At 48.7% G+C, this 15,000-nt stretch overlaps 1 protein-coding gene across 1 annotated transcript in view; it reads right to left on the bottom strand.

Annotated features, from left to right (window-relative positions):
• Positions 1 to 15,000, bottom strand: part of plcb1 (phospholipase C beta 1) — a gene marked incomplete at both ends in the record, with an annotated part of 31,775 nt that overhangs the window by 2,182 nt on the left and 14,593 nt on the right. Inside the window, 13 exons of the mRNA XM_083923174.1 lie at positions 797 to 854; positions 956 to 1,045; positions 1,144 to 1,220; positions 2,601 to 2,733; positions 6,101 to 6,278; positions 6,983 to 7,036; positions 7,259 to 7,409; positions 7,502 to 7,614; positions 10,316 to 10,420; positions 12,683 to 12,782; positions 12,856 to 13,023; positions 13,852 to 14,006; positions 14,604 to 14,728. Of these exons, the coding sequence (XP_083779300.1) occupies positions 797 to 854; positions 956 to 1,045; positions 1,144 to 1,220; positions 2,601 to 2,733; positions 6,101 to 6,278; positions 6,983 to 7,036; positions 7,259 to 7,409; positions 7,502 to 7,614; positions 10,316 to 10,420; positions 12,683 to 12,782; positions 12,856 to 13,023; positions 13,852 to 14,006; positions 14,604 to 14,728 (1,507 nt within the window). The remainder of the gene's footprint in view (positions 1 to 796; positions 855 to 955; positions 1,046 to 1,143; positions 1,221 to 2,600; positions 2,734 to 6,100; positions 6,279 to 6,982; positions 7,037 to 7,258; positions 7,410 to 7,501; positions 7,615 to 10,315; positions 10,421 to 12,682; positions 12,783 to 12,855; positions 13,024 to 13,851; positions 14,007 to 14,603; positions 14,729 to 15,000) is intronic.

Here is a 15,000-nt window from a genome sequence, read left to right as displayed (position 1 = left end):
GGGACTCTTCTCATGCTGCTGCAGAGGTTTGCTGTTATTTTCAGCCGTATAAGGGCGCCCTCCCACTGTGCCTCCGTCCCGTGCACCAGCACGTGTCACAGCTAAAGTCTGGTTCCTTTGACCAGTGTGAGTGCAACCGTATCACGTCTAGGAGCGGCACGCTTGCCGTCCACGGCCCGTTTGGGAGAGGTGGGCTTTAGTAAAGCACGTTTGCACGTGTACGAGCACGAGCGTGCGCACGTGTACGAGCACGAGGCCTACGGCGGTTCTGAGGTCATTTCCTGTGCGCCTGTTGGGACGTAGAAAAAAGAAGGAGGGACCATGCGCGGACATTTCAAACAATGGCGGTGAAAGGTTGACGTTGGTGTGATGCGGAGGTGGAGTGTTTACTGCAGATTTGGTCGATGAAAAGATTCAAAAACAGTCGACAAGACGCACAAAAACTCCGAGGTCTACGGAAAGATCTGGAAACAAAGCCACGCATCGCCATGACGTCATCAATGCGTGTGACGTGTTACGGCGTGATGACGTATAGGCAGCAAGAAGCATTCTCCGAGGCCCAGGTAGTGTGAGTACAAACGGGCCTGGAGGGGGGGACAAGGACCCTAAAGCACGGGACGCACGCACGGAAGGCGACTTAGTGGTTAAAAAGACCTTTGAATGCCTTCACCGTGCTGCCCCGAGCTAATCACTGTTAGCCACGTCCGGCTGTTAGCATCTCTCCTGGATTTCTACCTTAATAGTCGTTGATTTTACGTGTGAATTAAACTTCGTCAGCTCTTCATCCTTCGCTCACCCGTTTAATGTTCTGCACGACTTCGTTGACGTAGGACTTGTTGATCTCGATCTTCTCCCTGAAACACAAAGATTCGGATGGATCAGAGCATGTGTTCATAGTGAGTGTGTGAGTGGGTGTGTGTGTGTGTGTGTGTGTGTGTGTGTGTGTGGACCGTACTCTTCAGCCAGATGCTTCTCTTTGGTCTTCGCCTGGTTGATCTTCTCCGTCCTCCTTCGATCCATCTGTCTCTTCAGCTCCTTCTTCTCCCTACGGCAGCAGCAGAAACGTTAGCGTCACAGAGGCGGGAGTTCACCACGGTTTGGACGACACAAGTCTTCGATCGGAGTCTCAGATCTGGAACGTACTTGTCGCAGATGTCTTTGAGTTTCTTCATCTGGACGTTGTGACTCTCTTCGGCCAGACTGCTCAGTCGCTCCGTCAGCTGGGGGAACAAACGGCACAGTTCAGCTTCATGTTCGAAGACAACAGCGAGACTGTGGGACGAGTAACGCATCACTGAACCGTGTCAAACATGAAGACACGGAGCAGAAGCGTGCGTGCAAAAGACGATCACCGTAACCCAACACACGGGGAAAAGAACCGTTTTTGCTTCTGAATTTGAGTTTTTTATAGATTCGTCCAAATGTTGTTTGATGTTTTCTGTGTTTTGTTTTTTTAATTTTGTGTATCTTGTTGGTTTATTCAACTCAATCGTTTGTCTTTTGTGGTTGAATATTTAAACTGAGGCAGGAAATCCACTTTACACAACCTGTGTCAGGGCTCGATTGTGTCTCTAACGTCGTCTTTATCCATTTTGAAAGTTAAAGTTTCTTCAAGTCAGACATGTTAGTTGTACGGTGAGGACGTCCTCTTTCCTTTTCTTGTACTCCAGCCTTCCTCAGAGCTGCTGTTTTAGTCCGGGTATGACGTGTTTTATTTTGTCAGCTAAGGGCGCCCTCCCACTGTGCCTCCGTGCCGTGCCCCAGCACGTGTCACGGCTAAAGTCTGGTTCCTTTGACCAGTGTGAGTGCAACCGTACCACGTCTAGGAGCGGCACGCTTGCCGTCCACGGCCCGTTTGGGAGAGGTGGGCTTTAGTAAAGCACGGGGCACGGGACGGAGGCACAGTGGGAGGGCGCCCTCAGAAAAGGTTAGAGGACGTCCGTACATCTAACTTGTGTAACTTCGTTCACATCTTCCCTCCTCAACAGCTAACAGAGGAAGAGATCAGTAGGTTAATTAATCATAAAATAATCATTAGTACATTAGTTTTCCTACTGTTATGGAGTTGGTAAACAACAGAAGTCGTTTTTTTCCGCATCAACAACAAGTTTCAGTTGAAGAGTGAAAAACTTTACAACAGTAAATGAAAGCGTCATCAGCGTAACATAATATAATTATATAACTCTGTTATGTTCATGAATTAATGACACTTGTTTGACGCTGATTTTCAGTAAACTGCACCATAACTTAATCTTTACTTAATCTTTTATATGTTTTAAATGACCTTTAATGTGTTTTCTTTCAGTAAACTGAACCGTAACTTCTGTAATTTTAATAACATTTAATATGTTTTAAATTAACTTCTATGTCTTTTTCTTCCCAATGATTTTTAAAGTTTAGTGTAAAGCACTTGAAATGTCCTTGTTGTTGAATTGTGTTTTACAAATAAACGTTTCTCATTTATTGTCTTTTTTAAGGGAATTTCCTGTCGAACTTCCTGTTTGAAAGAAACTGTCGACATCAGAAAAGCAGCTTTAAAGGCGTTCATCCGAACACAGAGCACCTTCGGAGGCGTTGTGGTTGTCGTGGCGTGCGTTTACCATCTTAATGTGTTCCCTCTGCAGGTACTTCTGGCTGTAGTACTGTTCCTGCCTCAGAGCCAGGAGCTGCTGCTGCTGCTCGTCTCTCAGCTGCTGCAGACGCTCGTCTCTCTCTGCGTCCGCACACGAAGCTCTGGAGAACGCAGGAAACAGAAACAGGGTTATTTCACTTTATACTGAAGTAACAGGCCTCTCAAGACCTCAGGCCTCATGAGGTCTTGAGGGGAGGAGCCTGAAGGCCTCATGAGGTCCTGACAGGAGGAGCCTGAAGGCCTCATGAGGTCCTGAGGGGAGGAGCCTGAAGGTCTCATGAGGTCCTGAATGAGGAGCCTGAAGGCCTCATGAGGTCCTGAATGAGAAGGAGCCTGAAGGCCTCATGAGGTCCTGAATGAGAAGGAGCCTGAAGGCCTCATGAGGTTCTGAGGGGAGGAGCCTGAAGGCCTCATGAGGTTCTGAATGAGGAGGAGCCTGAAGGCCTCATGAGGTCCTGAGGGGAGGAGCCTGAAGGCCTCATGAGGTCCTGAATGAGGAGGAGCCTGAAGGCCTCATGAGGTCCTGAGGGGAGGAGCCTGAAGGCCTCATGAGGTCATGAATGAGGAGGAGCCTGAAGGCCTCATGAGGTCCTGAGGGGAGGAGCCTGAAGGCCTCATGAGGCCCTGAGGGGAGGAGCCTGAAGGCCTCATGAGGCCCTGAGGGGAGGAGCCTGAAGGCCTCATGAGGTCCTGAGGGGAGGAGCCTGAAGGCCTCATGAGGTCCTGAGGGGAGGAGCCTGAAGGCCTCATGAGGTCATGAATGAGGAGGAGCCTGAAGGCCTCATGAGGTCCTGAGGGGAGGAGCCTGAAGGCCTCATGAGGTCCTGAGGGGAGGAGCCTGAAGGCCTCATGAGGTCCTGAGGGGAGGAGCCTGAAGGCCTCATGAGGTCCTGAGAGGAGGAGCCTGAAGGCCCCATGAGGTCCTGAGGGGAGGAGCCTGAAGGCCTCATGAGGTCATGAATGAGGAGGAGCCTGAAGGCCTCATGAGGTCTTGAGGAGGAGCCTGAAGGCCTCATGAGGTCTTGAGAGGAGGAGCCTGAAGGCCTCATGAGGTCTTGAGGGGAGGAGCCTGAAGGCCTCATGAGGTCCTGAGGGGAGGAGCCTGAAGGCCTCATGAGGTCACGAATGAGGAGGAGCCTGAAGGCCTCATGAGGTCCTGAGGGGAAGAGCCTGAAGGCCTCATGAGGTCCTGAGGGGAGGAGCCTGAAGGCCTCATGAGGTCTTGAGAGGAGGAGCCTGAAGGCCTCATGAGGTCATGAATGAGGAGGAGCCTGAAGGCCTCATGAGGTCTTGAGGAGGAGCCTGAAGGCCTCATGAGGTCTTGAGAGGAGGAGCCTGAAGGCCTCATGAGGTCCTGAGGGGAGGAGCCTGAAGGCCTCATGAGGTCATGAATGAGGAGGAGCCTGAAGGCCTCATGAGGTCCTGAGGGGAAGAGCCTGAAGGCCTCATGAGGCCCTGAGGGGAGGAGCCTGAAGGCCTCATGAGGTCATGAATGAGGAGGAGCCTGAAGGCCTCATGAGGCCCTGAGGGGAGGAGCCTGAAGGCCTCATGAGGCCCTGAGGGGAGGAGCCTGAAGGCCTCATGAGGCCCTGAGGGGAGGAGCCTGAAGGCCTCATGAGGTCCTGAGGGGAGGAGCCTGAAGGCCTCATGAGGTCCTGAGGGGAGGAGCCTGAAGGCCTCATGAGGTCATGAATGAGGAGGAGCCTGAAGGCCTCATGAGGTCCTGAGGGGAGGAGCCTGAAGGCCTCATGAGGTCCTGAGGGGAGGAGCCTGAAGGCCTCATGAGGTCCTGAGGGGAGGAGCCTGAAGGCCTCATGAGGTCCTGAGAGGAGGAGCCTGAAGGCCCCATGAGGTCCTGAGGGGAGGAGCCTGAAGGCCTCATGAGGTCATGAATGAGGAGGAGCCTGAAGGCCTCATGAGGTCTTGAGGAGGAGCCTGAAGGCCTCATGAGGTCTTGAGAGGAGGAGCCTGAAGGCCTCATGAGGTCTTGAGGGGAGGAGCCTGAAGGCCTCATGAGGTCTTGAGGGGAGGAGCCTGAAGGCCTCATGAGGTCCTGAGGGGAGGAGCCTGAAGGCCTCATGAGGTCACGAATGAGGAGGAGCCTGAAGGCCTCATGAGGTCCTGAGGGGAAGAGCCTGAAGGCCTCATGAGGTCCTGAGGGGAGGAGCCTGAAGGCCTCATGAGGTCTTGAGAGGAGGAGCCTGAAGGCCTCATTAGGTCATGAATGAGGAGGAGCCTGAAGGCCTCATGAGGTCTTGAGGAGGAGCCTGAAGGCCTCATGAGGTCTTGAGAGGAGGAGCCTGAAGGCCTCATGAGGTCCTGAGGGGAGGAGCCTGAAGGCCTCATGAGGTCATGAATGAGGAGGAGCCTGAAGGCCTCATGAGGTCCTGAGGGGAAGAGCCTGAAGGCCTCATGAGGCCCTGAGGGGAGGAGCCTGAAGGCCTCATGAGGTCATGAATGAGGAGGAGCCTGAAGGCCTCATGAGGTCATGAATGAGGAGGAGCCTGAAGGCCTCATGAGGTCTTGAGAAGAGGAGCCTGAAGGCCTCATGAGGTCACGAATGAGGAGGAGCCTGAAGGCCTCATGAGGTCCTGAATGAGGAGCCTGAAGGCCTCATGAGGTCTTGAGAGGAGGAGCCTGAAGGCCTCATGAGGTCATGAATGGGGAGGAGCCTGAAGGCCTCATGAGGTCCTGAGGGGAGGAGCCCGAAGGCCTCATGAGGTCCTGAGGGGAGGAGCCTGAAGGCCTCATGGGGTCCTGAGAGGAGGAGCCCGAAGGCCTCATGAGGTCCTGAGGGGAGGAGCCTGAAGGCCTCATGAGGTCCTGAGGGGAGGAGCCCGAAGGCCTCATGAGGTCCTGAGGGGAGGAGCCTGAAGGCCTCATGAGGTCCTGAGAGGAGGAGCCTGAAGGCCTCATGAGGTCCTGAGGGGAGGAGCCCGAAGGCCTCATGAGGTCCTGAGGGGAGGAGCCTGAAGGCCTCATGAGGTCCTGAGGGGAGGAGCCCGAAGGCCTCATGAGGTCCTGAGGGGAGGAGCCTGAAGGCCTCATGAGGTCCTGAGGGGAGGAGCCTGAAGGCCTCATGAGGTCATGAATGAGGAGGAGCCTGAAGGCCTCATGAGGTCCTGAGGGGAGGAGCCTGAAGGCCTCATGAGGTCTTGAGGGGAGGAGCCCGAAGGCCTCATGAGGTCCTGAGGGGAGGAGCCCGAAGGCCTCATGAGGTCCTGAGGGGAGGAGCCTGAAGGCCTCATGAGGTCCTGAGGGGAGGAGCCTGAAGGCCTCATGAGGTCCTGAGGGGAGGAGCCTGAAGGCCTCATGAGGTCCTGAGGGGAGGAGCCTGAAGGCCTCATGAGGTCATGAATGAGGAGCCTGAAGGCCTCATGAGGCCCTGAGGACACGGCGGTGGCGGTGGCGGTGGCGGCGGCGGTGGAGGTGGCGGCGGCGATGGCGGTGGCGGTGGCGGGGGCGTACCGGCTCTTGCTGCACTGGCGGCACGTCTTCTTGTACTTGCTGTGGAGCTCTCGCAGCAGCTCGGACGCTTTCTTCTGGTGCCTCCTCACCAGCTCCTTCAGCTCCTTGAACTGACGCCGCTGCTCCTTCTGGTAAACCTTCAGCTGCTGCAGCGTCTCCACGGAGCTCAGCGGCACGTCTGCGGGCACACGCCGTCAGTGGTTAAGCAGGATAACTCCTCATAATGTCACTTATTATACGTTATAATAATAATAATAATAATAAAGAAACATCTGCAGCCAGAGAAATCCTCACTCAAACAAACACTTCAACCCAAAATCAATATTATTTAATTATTTATTTAATTCACTTATAAAACAAAGGAAATTAACTCGTTATCATGAGAACATGGAAGAAATTAAATAAAATAATTAAGAGTAATTTAATAAAAAAAATAAAAAAAAGAAATAAATAAATACATTAAAAATAAATACATAAATTAATAAATAATAATAATTTATTAAAATAATAGTAAATAAATAAATAAATACAGTAAAATAAACAAATATTACATAAATAAAGAATAATAATTTATTAAAATAATAGTAAATAAATAAATAAATACAGTAAAATAAACAAATATTACATAAATAAAGAATAATAATTTATTAAAATAATAGTAAATAAATAAATAAATACAGTAAAATAAACAAATAATACATAAATAAATAATAATAATAATTTATTAAAATAATAATAAATAAATAAATACAGTAAAATAACTACATAAATAAATGAATAAATAAATACAGTAAAAATAAATAAATACAGTAAAATAAATACATAAATAAATAAATAAATAAACACAGTAAATTAAATAGGTAAACAATAATAAACACTGACCTATTAAAACACTTAACACCAGGTCTTCACTCTTTGCTGCAGGTTTGGCTGCTTCTGAAACTCAGAGGAAACAAAAACTAATTATTTACAATAAAATCAACATTATTAATTAAATTAACATAATTAATAAAATATACATAATTAATTAAATCAACATTATTAATAAAATTAACATTATTAACAGATGAACATAATTATTAAAATGGCCATAATTAAGAAATGTAGATAATCAGTAAACAGAGAAAGGAGAAGAGCTGACAGTGACGAGGATGCTACCTGTCGTAGCTGTTTGCTGATTGGCTGCGGAGGCTTTGGGCGTCGTGGCGACGGGGGCGTGGCCTGCAGGGCCGGAGGCGGGGCTGAGTCCGTTCTCCAGCGGCGCCGACTTCACATCGTTCTTACGCTCGACGCAACTGTCGGCCTCGTCCTGAACAACACGAGGAAAGAGTTCAATCAGAGAATGAGAAACGATACGATGCCGTCTTTAGTGTGAACAGAGACAGAGACAGAGAGACTGACCTCCGTCTGCGCGTCCTCCTCTCCGTCCTCCAGAGTCAGAGCAGCCAGCTGTTTGGACCTCTGCTCCAGGAGGTTCACGTATCGGATCGGGTTGGACAGCGCCTCGATCACATCTGCACAGGTGAACACAGGTGAACACAGGTGAACACAGGTGAACACAGGAAACACAGAGAAACAGGTGAACACAGAGAAACAGGTGAACACAGGAAACAGGTGAACACAGAGAAACAGGTGAACACAGGAAACAGGTGAACACAGGTGAACACAGGTAAACACAGGTAAACGCAGAGAAACAGGTGAACACAGGTGAACACAGGTGAACACAGAGAAACGCAGAGAAACAGGTGAACACAGGTGAACACAGGTGAACACAGAGAAACGCAGAGAAACAGGTGAACACAGGTGAACACAGGAAACAGGTGAACACAGGAAACAGGTGAACACAGGTGAACACAGAGAAACAGGTGAACACAGAGAAACAGGTGAACACAGGAAACAGGTGAACACAGGTGAACACAGGTGAACACAGGTGAACACAGGTGAACACAGGTGAACACAGAGAAACAGGTGAACACAGGTGAACACAGAGAAACAGGTGAACACAGGTGAACACAGAGAAACAGGTGAACACAGGTGAACACAGAGAAACAGGTAAACACAGGTGAACACAGGTGAACACAGGTGAACACAGGTGAACACAGGTGAACACAGAGAAACGCAGAGAAACAGGTGAACACAGGTGAACACAGGTGAACACAGAGAAACGCAGAGAAACAGGTGAACACAGGTGAACACAGGTGAACACAGAGAAACGCAGAGAAACAGGTGAACACAGGTGAACACAGGAAACAGGTGAACACAGGAAACAGGTGAACACAGGTGAACACAGAGAAACAGGTGAACACAGAGAAACAGGTGAACACAGAGAAACAGGTGAACACAGGAAACAGGTGAACACAGGTGAACACAGGTGAACACAGGTGAACACAGAGAAACAGGTGAACACAGGTGAACACAGGTGAACACAGGTGAACACAGGTGAACACAGAGAAACAGGTGAACACAGGTGAACACAGAGAAACAGGTGAACACAGGTGAACACAGAGAAACAGGTAAACACAGGTGAACACAGGTGAACACAGGTGAACACAGGTGAACACAGGTGAACACAGAGAAACAGGTGAACACAGGTAAACACAGGTGAACACAGAGAAACAGGTGAACACAGGTGAACACAGAGAAACAGGTGAACACAGGTGAACACAGGTGAACACAGGTGAACACAGGTGAACACAGAGAAACAGGTGAACACAGAGAAACAGGTGAACACAGGTGAACACAGAGAAACAGGTGAACACAGAGAAACACAGGTGAACACAGAGAAACAGGTGAACACAGGAAATAGGTGAACACAGAGAAACAGGAAACACAGAGAAACAGGAAACAGAGAAACAGGAAACAGAGAAACAGGAAACAGGAAACACAGAGAAACAGGAAACAGAGAAACAGGAAACAGGTGAACACAGGTGAACACAGGTAAACACAGGTAAACGCAGAGAAACAGGTGAACACAGGTGAACACAGGTGAACACAGAGAAACGCAGAGAAACAGGTGAACACAGGTGAACACAGGTGAACACAGAGAAACGCAGAGAAACAGGTGAACACAGGTGAACACAGGAAACAGGTGAACACAGGAAACAGGTGAACACAGGTGAACACAGAGAAACAGGTGAACACAGAGAAACAGGTGAACACAGAGAAACAGGTGAACACAGGAAACAGGTGAACACAGGTGAACACAGGTGAACACAGGTGAACACAGAGAAACAGGTGAACACAGGTGAACACAGGTGAACACAGAGAAACAGGTGAACACAGGTGAACACAGAGAAACAGGTGAACACAGGTGAACACAGAGAAACAGGTAAACACAGGTGAACACAGGTGAACACAGGTGAACACAGGTGAACACAGGTGAACACAGGTGAACACAGAGAAACGCAGAGAAACAGGTGAACACAGGTGAACACAGGTGAACACAGAGAAACGCAGAGAAACAGGTGAACACAGGTGAACACAGGTGAACACAGAGAAACGCAGAGAAACAGGTGAACACAGGTGAACACAGGAAACAGGTGAACACAGGAAACAGGTGAACACAGGTGAACACAGAGAAACAGGTGAACACAGAGAAACAGGTGAACACAGAGAAACAGGTGAACACAGGAAACAGGTGAACACAGGTGAACACAGGTGAACACAGGTGAACACAGAGAAACAGGTGAACACAGGTGAACACAGGTGAACACAGGTGAACACAGAGAAACAGGTGAACACAGGTGAACACAGAGAAACAGGTGAACACAGGTGAACACAGAGAAACAGGTAAACACAGGTGAACACAGGTGAACACAGGTGAACACAGGTGAACACAGGTGAACACAGAGAAACAGGTGAACACAGGTAAACACAGGTGAACACAGAGAAACAGGTGAACACAGGTGAACACAGAGAAACAGGTGAACACAGGTGAACACAGGTGAACACAGGTGAACACAGGTGAACACAGAGAAACAGGTGAACACAGAGAAACAGGTGAACACAGGTGAACACAGAGAAACAGGTGAACACAGAGAAACACAGGTGAACACAGAGAAACAGGTGAACACAGAGAAACAGGAAACACAGAGAAACAGAGAAACAGGAAACAGAGAAACAGGAAACAGGAAACACAGAGAAACAGGAAACAGAGAAACAGGAAACAGGAAACACAGAGAAACAGGAAACAGGAAACACGGAGATGTGTCGTACCTGCAAAGGTGTCGGGGACGTAGTCTTTGACCTCGATGTAGACGAACACGGCCGGGAGGATCAGGTTCTGGTTCTTCTCGTTCCTCAAACCGATGTAACGGAAACCTGCAGAAACACCGAGCGTCACACACACACATCAGACACATCATCACACACACATCAGCAACATCATCACACACACATCAGCAACATCATCACACACACATCAGCAACATCATCACACACACATCAGCATCATCATCACACACACATCAGCAACATCATCACACACACATCAGCAACATCATCACACACACATCAGCAACATCATCACACACACATCAGACACATCATCACACACACATCAGCAACATCATCACACACACATCAGCAACATCATCACACACACATCAGCAACATCATCACACACACATCAGCAACATCATCACACACACATCAGAAACATCATCACACACACATCAGACACATCATCACACACACACATCAGACACATCATCACACACACATCAGACACATCATCACACACACATCAGCAACATCATCACACACACATCAGACACATCATCACACACACATCAGTAACATCATCACACACATCAGCATCATCATCACACACACATCAGCAACATCATCACACACACATCAGCAACATCATCACACACACATCAGCAACATCATCACACACACATCAGCAACATCATCACACACACATCAGCAACATCATCACACACACATCAGCAACATCATCACACACACATAAGCAACATCATCACACACACATCAGAAACATCATCACACACACATCAGACACATCATCACACACACACATCAGACACATCATCACACACACATCAGCAACATCATCACACACACATCAGCAACATCATCACACACACATCAGCAACATCCTCACACACACATCAGCAACATCATCACACACACATAAGCAACATCCTCACACACACATCAGCAACATCATCACACACACATCAGCAACATCATCACACACACATCAGCAACATCATCACACACACATCAGTAACATCATCACACACACACATCAGACATATCATCACACACACATCAGCAACATCATCACACACACATCAGTAACATCATCACACACACACATCAGACATATCATCACACACACATCAGTAACATCATCACACACACATCAGACACATCATCACACACACACATCAGACACATCATCACACACACATCAGCAACATCATCACACACACATCAGACACATCATCACACACACATCAGCAACATCATCACACACACATCAGCAACATCATCACACACATCAGCAACATCATCACACACACATCAGCAACATCATCACACACACATCAGCAACATCATCACACACACATAAGCAACATCATCACACACACATCAGCAACATCATCACACACACACATCAGACACATCATCACACACACATCAGCAACATCATCACACACACATCAGCAACATCATCACACACACATCAGCAACATCATCACACACACATAAGCAACATCATCACACACACATCAGCAACATCATCACACACACATCAGCAACATCATCACACACACATCAGCAACATCATCACACACACATCAGCAACATCATCACACACACATCAGCAACATCATCACACACACATCATCAACATCACTTCTTCCGCGCCGCAACTAAGGGCGCCCTCCCACTGTGCCTCCGTCCCGTGCCCCGTGCTTTAGGGTCCTTGTCCCCCCCTCCAGGCCCGTTTGTACTCACACTACCTGGGCCTCGGAGAATGCTTCTTGCTGCCTATACGTCATCACGCCGTAACACGTCACACGCATTGATGACGTCATGGCGATGCGTGGCTTTGTTTCCAGATCTTTCCGTAGACCTCGGAGTTTTTGTGCGTCTTGTCGACTGTTTTTGAATCTTTTCATCGACCAAATCTGCAGTAAACACTCCACCTCCGCATCACACCAACGTGAACCTTTCACCGCCATTGTTTGAAATGTCCGCGCATGGTCCCTCCTTCTTTTTTCTACGTCCCAACAGGCGCACAGGAAATGACCTCAGAGCCGCCGTAGGCCTCGTGCTCGTACACGTGCGCACGCTCGTGCTCGTACACGTGCAAACGTGCTTTACTAAAGCCCACCTCTCCCAAACGGGCCGTGGACGGCAAGTGTGCCGCTCCTAGACGTGGTACGGTTGCACTCACACTGGTCAAAGGAACCAGACTTTAGCCGTGACACGTGCTGGGGCACGGCACGGAGGCACAGTGGGAGGGCGCCCTGAAGTTCTCCCAGAAAACACCTCTAACGTTCAACAGCAGACAGAGAAAGTGGTTAATGAGAGTGAAACACGGACCTGGTCGAATGGCGGACACTGGAATAATCCGGTGGCCGATAAACTTCCCTCCTTCCTCAAAAGCAGCGATCCTCAGCGAGGCCAGAGTCGGGAGGATCACCTGTGGAGAGTTCACCAACACACACGTGAGACGCATGACACCGGCTGACACTGGTTCGATTTCTCCCTCTCACCTTTTTGAAGACGATGGGCTCTTCGTCCCACACCGGGTTGACGGCGTTGTTGTTCTGGGACGTTTTGGTCTTCAGCGCTTTCCTCCTGGTGTCGGCAGGAAGTCCAAACATGTCGACCTCCACGTACACGCCCACACGCCGCTCCGTCAGAAACTGCCCGGAGATCACCTGACACAAGTACGTGTGATAGAATTACAGTTCTGTGGTGCAGGTGATGATATGAAGATGTATTGTAAAACCTACTGTATAAACCTCTTTGAGCAGAAAAGATTAAGGGCGCCCTCCCACTGTGCCTCCGTACCGTGCCCCAGCACGTTCCACGGCTAAAGTCTGGTTCCTTTGACCAGTGTGAGTGCAACCGTACCACGTCTAGGAGCGGCACGCTTGCCGTCCACGGCCCGTTTGGGAGAGGTGGGCTTTAGTAAAGCACGTTTGCACGTGTACGAGCACGAGCGTGCGCACGTGTACGAGCACGAGGCCTACGGCGGCTCTGAGGTCATTTCCTGTGCGCCTGTTGGGACGTAGAAAAAAGAAGGAGGGACCATGCGCGGACATTTCAAACAATGGCGGTGAAAGGTTCACGTTGGTGTGATGCGGAGGTGGAGTGTTTACTGCAGATTTGGTCGATGAAAAGATTCAAAAACAGTCGACAAGACGCACAAAAACTCCGAGGTCTACGGAAAGATCTGGAAACAAAGCCACGCATCGCCATGACGTCATCAATGCGTGTGACGTGTTACGGCGTGATGACGTATAGGCAGCAAGAAGCATTCTCCGAGGCCCAGGTAGTGTGAGTACAAACGGGCCTGGAGGGGGGGACAAGGACCCTAAAGCACGGGGCACGGGACGCACGCACAGTGGGAGGGCGCCCTCAAAGAAGCTTGTTGTTGTGAACTGAGTTTCCACCGCGGGACTCGGACACGGGGCCGAGCCTTAGACGCCACCATCACATGAGAAACAAGCGATAAGAACCAAAGGTGAGTGCTGCGGTCGCACCTTCACAGAGAGGGTGTTGGCGACGATGCCGTCCACCGTGTTTTCTGTGAAGGGGTCAAAGTGTTTGTCCGGGCGCCTCATGAACTCCGGCTTCAGCCTGTAGCCGCTGCGACCGTTGTACTCGAACATGAAGAGATTCAGCTGCATGGACAAATCTGGAACACGGGCAAAATACTCAGTTTAGAGACATGTGACAGTTTTGGTCAGGGATGGCCTGACTCATGAAATGCTGCTGAAAAACACATCACAACGAGATGAAGTCCACACAACTGAGTGAGAACGACCGAAAATGAAAACACAGACAAAAAAAAAGACCACGGGGATGCAAAACGAACATGAAGAGATGCAAAATGACTGAAAATAGTCACAACACGACCACAGAGAGACAAATTACGACAACAAAGACACAAAATGACTAAAAATAGATGAAAACCAGCACAAAAAGATGCAAAATGACTAAAAAATAGATGCAAAACCACCACAAAAAGATGCAAAATTACTAAAAAATAGATGCAAAACCAGCACAAAAAGATGCAAAATGACTAAAAATAGATGCAAAACCACCACAAAAAGATGCAAAATGTCTAAAAATAGATGCAAAACCACCACAAAAAGGTGCAAAATGTCTAAAAATAGATGCAAAACCACCACAAAAAGATGCAAAATGACTAAAAATGGACTGGGGGGCCTCTGACAGGTCCGTGCCCGGGCCCCGTGGGCTCTGGCTCCGGCCCTGCTGTGTAAACACTCACCTATAGTTTGGTAGTTGAGCGCCACCAGCTGGCAGCCGGCGTTCCAGAAGAGCTGAGGCATGAAGTTAGACGAGTCCACTCGGGTTCCTTTTGGATAAATGCGACTGAGCTGGGATTTATTATATCTGAGATAAGTGACGTTAAGAACAAATACAGGGGACGTTCAACTTCAGAGGAGACTACAAGGTTTAAAAAGGTTTAAAAAGGTTTAAAAGGGTTTAAAAAGGTTTAAAAAAAGTTTAAAAAAGGTTTAAAAAAGGTTTAAAAAGGTTTAAAAAGGTTTAAAAAGGTTTAAAAAAGGTTTAAAAAGGTTTAAAAAGGTTTAAAAAGGTTTAAAAAAGTTTAAAAAAGGTTTAAAAAAGGTTTAAAAAGGTTTAAAAAGGTTTAAAAAGGTTTA

This window comes from Echiichthys vipera (assembly GCF_963691815.1).
Source record: "Echiichthys vipera genome assembly, chromosome: 11".
Classification (NCBI taxonomy): domain Eukaryota; kingdom Metazoa; phylum Chordata; class Actinopteri; order Perciformes; family Trachinidae; genus Echiichthys; species Echiichthys vipera.
Note: the sequence above shows the minus strand (reverse complement) of the source record. Positions and strands in the feature narration are given on the sequence as shown.